The sequence below is a fragment of the Brassica oleracea genome, chromosome C1 (assembly GCF_000695525.1).
Source record: "Brassica oleracea var. oleracea cultivar TO1000 chromosome C1, BOL, whole genome shotgun sequence".
Lineage (NCBI taxonomy): Eukaryota > Viridiplantae > Streptophyta > Magnoliopsida > Brassicales > Brassicaceae > Brassica > Brassica oleracea.
Genome location: NC_027748.1, coordinates 14,748,829 through 14,756,274, shown reverse-complemented (window position 1 = coordinate 14,756,274; position 7,446 = coordinate 14,748,829). Strand labels below are relative to the sequence as shown.

Genomic DNA, 7,446 nt, shown 5'->3' with positions numbered 1-7,446 from the left:
GTTGAGATATCGCCTCTATTTGCTCTGCATCATGGTCAGGTATGTCTCCAAGTAAGTCATCATTATCAAAATCAATCATATTCTCTTCCATCTCTAGACGTTCAGTTTCTATGACTAAGTTATCTACCGCAGCACTTTCTAGCTCGGTTAAAGGAACGTCTATATCATGTTCTAAACCATCTTCCAGTTCTAGAGGCTTTCCACTATGTTCCATTATCGAGAGATGGTACCTTTGATCTTGACGCGAGTTTTGCTGTGTAGTTTTAGAGGGTTTCTCCGCAATGGTGAGAGTGGTACTTCTTTGCGCCAGAGCTTTGAGGTGTGTTACCTTGTCGCCGGAGCAATGAGCGTCTGTAGCGATTGCTTTCCCCTTGAGCCGGTGGATTCTCTCCTCCTCTATTTCCGTCTCGGCGCTGACAGCTGCCACGTTACGGCTCTGGCTCTGGAAGGCATTGATTTCTCCTGATTACAGGGATGCACGAGTATCTAAGATTGTCCTTTGTGAGCCATAGGTGGCCTGCGATCTTTCGGTGGGGTCAGGGAGGGCATGTCGAGGCACTCTGGCTTCAGAGCCTCTGTTTGTTGGAACCTCGTTATTGCGTCTTGGTCACCATTCAGTGGTGGAGGAGTTTCTCTGACAAAGCACTACATGACGGTGAGTGTTCTGGGGGTGGTGGTGATCATTGTTGCGTCCACGGGCTTCGTCCCTATTGTTGGGGATCTCTAGTCTGCTCCACACTTCTCTGCCTTGGTGGGATCCGGTATCATGGCGACTAGAGCTCTGGTGGTCTCTGGGTTGGTAGTCCGGGTTTCGAACTTCACGAGCGATAGAGGATGCAAATGAGTTCTTTCGTCGCTTATCTTCTCGGAGGAGTTCGTTGCTTCGTGAGGTTGCCAAAGGGCTAAGATGTCTCCCATTCGAAGGGGATCGAGGTCTTTTAAGAGGGTTTCTGGAGTTGGATTTGTACGCTTGGGAGCCTTGTATGGGAAGGCGGGTGTGATCATTGATCCCATGGTTCTCCACTCTCTGTCTCCTCTTCGCCTCTCTTTCTGCAGGTGTTAATTGGGGGCATGTATTTTCATCGTGGGAGATGAGGTTGCAGGTGAAGCAGTATCGATGAAGGCCTTCATAGATGAGAGACACCTTTCTTATGTTTCCGTTGGGGAAGCCAATTCTGCGCTCTGCAGAGGTTTATCAGCCTCAGTTGAGACTTGGATCCTCGCCTTCTTCTCGTCGATGAGGAGTTTCTTGCCCAAGGCGTTTGCAATTTTCTTGAAGGTTTTGTCATTCCAGAAATGTACTGGGACTCCTGTTACCCCAATCCAAAAGGGAATAGTATTAGGAAAGTTTTCGCTGGTAAAGGGTTCCTAGCGTTCCAAAGCGAAACTCCATTGGTTGAAATGGCATGGTCTCTTGTTCAACACCATCAGTAGATCTGCCTCGTTATCGAAATCAAATTGAAAGCGGCTGTTTCCTATGTTAAACCCACGAACTCTTCCCTCTACGTTCCAGATTCTAGGTCGGGGAAGGAGGTTGATCAGAGCGTCAATGCTTCGGCCTCTGAGGTGGAAGACGCGTCCAATGAGTGTGAGGCGGAAGCGCTCCTTTGCGTTGTTGATATTGCACTCTAGGATACGGATGATATCATCTTCCGAGTCCAGCGTACGGCGAGCACCAGTGGAAGAGCCTTCTTTGCGCACAATCAGAGAAGATTGATTCATGTTAGAAAGTCGGAGTAAGAAAGCTTAGCAAAGGCTAGAGAGAGATTCACATCAAAAGCTAGGTTTAGAGGGTACTGAGGTGGTTAATGTTTCTTAGTTAAAAGCTAAAAAACGTATCTTATAATACCCTAAGACCACACCCTAAGAACGTGCATTTGAACATGGTCTAAGTTTTCTTTTATTCGCATGAGCATGCTTAATTTAGGTTTTTTTTTTATAAAATACTTTATAGAAGGTTTGTCCCATTAATTATGAACTCCTGCTACTATATATAATGGGCATACTTATATAAGGGGGATCTTATGCGTTTTTTTCATCACATATATATTAGTTATAGTCCACAATCATTGGAGTCTCACCGGTTATGCTTTTCTACAGCAAACCAAATACTCATTTTGTCGGTTTCGTTGCAATATTTTAATTGTTTCTTTCAAAAAGTTTTTAAAACATTAGTTCCAAACCAAACTTAATCACTGTCACATGTAGGTCTGACCGAATAACAAAAAAAAAAACGAATAATGTTCGAAGTGGGCTTCTCTTGTTTCCAAAAAGCAGATTCATTTGAGAGGAACTTTTTCACTAATTACACCACACTTAAAATAAACCATATACAATGTTCATATCAAATTCCATTTAATAAAAATAATAGAATGGGATTATCAAATTTCAGATGTTATTGAATTCATATCTAAAACAAATGCAAAGTTTAAGTATATTCACAGGCCATTTGTGTACGCTGATGCAAAGTCTGTCTGATTACTTGCTTGCTCATCTAATTGGTTTCGGCAAAAACCTATTGCTATAATATGAAACACTTAGTTATATAAATTTAGTTAAACCATGATTAGAATAAATCATGAGCCATTATCTACGTCACCCACAGTCATTGTAGCACTACAAGAAAACACATGCTTAACGACGAAAATTAACGAGGAAAAACAATCCTCGTAAATTTGCGTCGAGTTTACGACGAATTTACGTGAAAAACTAAAGTCATCGTTATTTCCTCGTAACGTAACGACAAAACTGTTTCGTCGTAAAGTGGATGTAACTTTACGAGTATTTTACGAGGAAAAACTATTTCCTCGTAAATACGACGTAAATTTTGCGTGGTATTTACGAGGGAATAGTTTACGTGTATTTAGCGAGGAAATTTTTGAATCCACCAACTTTATAGGTGTTACACGTTTTTTTTGCCCACCTAATTAATTTTCGTCGTAAATTCATAGCAAAATTACAACTACCAGATTCGAATTTTCCTATAAATATGGATGTTTGAACATCATTTTAAACACACCAACAACAAAAAACGTGAAAGAAAAAAAAATGGCTGGCTCCGGGAATATTTACGAGTTGCGGAAGTGGATGTATATGCATAGAGATGCTAACGGGAGAGTGACGAAAGAATACCTTGCGGGTCTGGAGACATTTATGCATCAAGCAGATTCAACACCGCTCGCCCAAGAAAGTGGTAAGATGTTCTGTCCTTGTCGGAAATGCAACAATTCGAAACTGGCAAACCGTGAAAATGTTTGGAAGCATTTAATAAATAGAGGTTTCACGGCAAATTACTATATCTGGTTTCAACATGGAGAAGGTTTTAATTATGATCAGAATGAAGCTAGTAGTAGTAATAGCAATTTTCAGGAAAAAGAACCGGTTGATCATCATTTGCATAATGAACATAGTTACCAGCAAGAGGAGATGGTAGATTATGATAGGGTTCATGATATGGTAGCTGATGCATTCGTAGCTCATGATGAAGATGAAGAACCTAATATAGATGCAAAAAAGTTTTACGAAATGTTAAACGCGGCGAATCAACCACTTTACAGTGGTTGTAGAGAAGGTCTCTCTAAATTGTCGTTAGCTGCTAGAATGATGAATATTAAAACTGATCACAATCTACATGAAAGTTGCATGAACGAATGGGCGGACTTGTTTAAAGAGTACTTGCCGGAAGACAATGTGTCTGCTGATTCTTATTATGAGATTCAGAAACTGGTTTATAGTCTTGGGTTGCCTTCGGAGATGATAGATGTTTGCATCGACAACTGCATGATCTATTGGGGAGATGATGAGAAGCTAGAAGAATGTCGATTCTGCAAGAAGCCACGATTCAAGCCGCAAGGACGAGGACGTAATAGGGTACCGTACCAAAGGATGTGGTACCTACCAATTACAGACAGATTGAAAAGATTGTATCAATCAGAGCACACTGCTGGAAAGATGAGATGGCATGCCGAGCATACTCAGACGGATGGTGAGATGACTCATCCATCAGATGCAAGAGCCTGGAAACATTTCAACAAAGTACATCCAGATTTCGCTAGCAATATCCGGAATGTGTATCTCGGATTATGCACAGATGGATTTAGTCCGTTCGGAATGTCAGGGAGACAATATTCATTGTGGCCAGTCTTTCTTACTCCATACAACCTGCCACCGGAGATGTGCATGCAACGGGAGTTACTATTCTTGACCATATTAATACCTGGTCCGAACCATCCAAAAAGGTCCCTGGATGTTTTCCTACAACCACTGATAAAAGAGTTGAAGGATTTGTGGTCAACAGGGGTGAGGACGTATGACTGTTCAACGAAGACGAATTTTACGATGCGAGCGATGCTTTTGTGGACCATAAGTGATTTCCCTGCCTATGGGATGTTGTCTGGATGGACTACACATGGGAGATTAGCTTGTCCATATTGTAATGGAACGACAGATGCGTTTCAACTGAAGAATGGTAGGAAGACAAGTTGGTTTGATTGTCACCGTCGATTTCTTCACATTGGCCATCCTTACCGAAGAAACAAGAATTTGTTTAGGCACAAAAGGGTTGTGAGAGACACTCCTCCTCCATATCTAACTGGAGAACAAATTGAAGCGCAAATCGACTACTACGGAGCTAACGAAACAGTTCGTTGGGGTGGTAATTGGCATGTCCCTCGTAATATGCCAGATTCTTACGGTGTTCATCACAACTGGCACAAGAAGAGTATATTTTGGGAGTTGCCATATTGGAAGGATCTTCTTCTGCGCCACAACCTCGATGTGATGCATATAGAGAAGAATTTCTTTGAGAACATCATGAATACAATATTGAATGTCCCAGGGAAGACAAAAGACAACATAAAATCGAGGTTGGACTTGCCGGATATTTGCTCAAGAAGCGAGTTACATATTAAAAGCAATGGACAAGTTCCCGTTCCGATATTCAGATTATCTTCAGAAAAAAAGTCGGTGTTGTTCAACTGGGTGGCATCAGAAGTGAAGTTCCCCGATGGGTATGTTTCGAATCTCTCTAGATGTGTTGAAAAGGGTCAAAAGTTCTCCGGGATGAAGAGTCATGATTGTCATGTATTTATGCAACGACTACTGCCCTTTGCATTTGCGGAGCTACTTCCAACAAACGTACATGAAGCACTTGCAGGTACGTAGTGTATTATATCACAATAATTTACAAAATAATATATGACTAACAATGTGTTTAATTTTTTTTCGAATATAAAAGGCATTGGAACATTTTTCAGGGATCTGAGCGCACACACTCTTAAAGAAGAAGTCGTGGAACAGCTTCAGGAGAACATTCCCATCTTATTGTGCAACTTGGAGAAGATATTTCCTCCCGGATTTTTTGACGTCATGGAGCATCTAGCTGTCCACCTCCCATATGAGGCATTGCTTCGTGCACCTGTACATTACGGATGGATGTATCAGTATGAGCGAGCCATGAAATATTTGAAGGGAAAAGCAAAGAACCTCGCCAAAGTTGAAGGTTCTATAATTGCTGGAAGTTTGACGGAAGAAGTTTCTCACTTCACATCGTACTACTTTGCGTCAAAAGTACGTACACGGAGAAGAGCTCCAAGAAGATATGATGATGGTGGTGTTGCGCCAACATATGCAGTTGCTGGTGTTCCAGACATCTTTAGCCAGATTGGGCGACTCGGTGGAAAGTCTAAAGAGGTTTGGTGGTCGAGTGAACAAGACGCTCATAGTGCACACACCTATATTCTACTCAATTGCGAAGATCCATTGATGCGTTATTTTGAAAGGTAACATATATTGACACTTCGAAACACATATAAGTATAATTAATTGTATAATTGCGAGAGATTCATTCCTATAAAATGTGATTTTACAGCCTATTTGTTTCTCAAGTCGAAGAAACATTTCCTGGTATATCCACAAGTGACGTAGACAAAAGGAAAGATCAACACTTCATTAAGTGGTTGCGGAATCAGGTATTAACTAAAAAAAATTTCATACATTATCTGTATTTCATTAACATTCTCTTTATTTTTGCAGGTTGATTATGACGACGACGATGCAGATTATCCTAAGTGGTTACACGAAGTAATTCAATCTCCACTTGTAAAGGTCACCACATCACAGATGTATTTCACACGAGACTATACTTTTCATACATATGACTATGGTAGACAGCGGGCGACCAGTAACTATGGAATATGTGTGAAAGGGGAAACAGATTTCTACGGGATCTTGACGGAGATTATTGAAGTCGAATTTCCAGGGATACTGAAGCTGAAATGCGTCCTCTTCAAATGTGAATGGTTCGACCCCGTCGTCAACAGAGGTGTTCGGTCTAACAAATTCGGTGTAGTTGATGTCAACGGTGGAAGAAGGTACAACAAATTCGAGCCTTTCATCTTAGCTTCACAAGCAGACCAAGTTAGCTTCCTTCCATACCCTCGGATGAGAGATTCAGGTATAAATTGGTTAGCAGTGATCAAAGTTACACCTCGAGGACGAATCATCAGTGGAGAAGAACCACCATTGCAAGAAGAACAGATAAATGAAGTCGAGGAACCTGAACAAGAAATTGATGACATCCTTCTCATTGATCCGCATAATCACGAGTACGAAGATCTTACCGATGATGCCACAGACGAAGCTGTTGAAGACGAGTTTAATGAAAATGATGATGTTTCTAGTGATGACGAGAATGTCGATGTATCCGATTGATGTATTTGTTTTATGAATAAGATGAGGGAGTTTGTTTTATGAATAAGATAATGTGAGGTTTGTTTTATGAATAAGGGAATGCTGGGAGTTTGTTTTATGAATAAGCAAATGTGGGAATTGTGGTTTGGAATAGAAATAAAGATGAGGTTTGGAATATATGAAGTAGAAAATAAGGAATATGGGGTTTGGGGGTTTCGGATTCTAGGGATTTAAACATAACACTCGTTAATTCCACAAACAAAAAATCGTCGTAAAGGACTCGTAGGTCAACGAGGAAATAACGACGAAATATAAAAAAAAAGAACGCGGGACTCGTTAATTCCACGTAGGACAAAATCGTCGTAAATACCAAGTACGATGAATTCGTCGTAAAAACCACGTAGGATGAAATCGTCGTAAATACCACGTAGGATGAATTCGTCGTAAAAACCACGTAGGATGAAATCGTCGTAAATACCACGTAGGATGAATTCGTCGTAAAAACCACGTAGGATGAAATCGTCGTAAATACCACGTAGGATGAATTCGTCGTAAAAACCACGTAGGATGAAATCGTCGTAAATACCACGTAGGATGAATTCGTCGTAAAAACCACGTAGGATGAAATCGTCGTAAATACCACGTAGGATGAATTCGTCGTAAAAACCACGTAGGATGAAATCGTCGTAAATACCACGTAGGATGAATTCGTCGTAAAAACCACGTAGGATGAAATCGTCGTAAATACCACGTAGG

The 7,446-nt window shown here is 40.9% G+C and overlaps 1 protein-coding gene across 1 annotated transcript; it reads right to left on the bottom strand.

Annotated features, from left to right (window-relative positions):
• Window positions 1-1,149: 1,149 nt before the first annotated feature.
• On the bottom strand, window positions 1,150-1,722 carry LOC106332639. The gene is made up of 2 exons (XM_013771123.1): window positions 1,389-1,722; window positions 1,150-1,310 (listed from the first exon to the last, which is right to left on the bottom strand). The coding sequence occupies exons 1-2, from the start codon at window positions 1,720-1,722 to the stop codon at window positions 1,150-1,152; spliced, it is 495 nt and encodes a 164-aa protein (XP_013626577.1).
• Window positions 1,723-7,446: the final 5,724 nt, after the last annotated feature.

Coding starts and splice junctions, on each gene's coding strand:
- LOC106332639 (XM_013771123.1), bottom strand. CDS start 1,722: ATGAATCAATCTTCTCTGATTGTGCGCAAAGAAGGCTCTTCCACTGGT. Junction 1,311..1,388: donor ATGCCATTTCAACCAATGGA/GTTTCGCTTTGG, acceptor TTGGGGTAACAG/GAGTCCCAGTACATTTCTGG.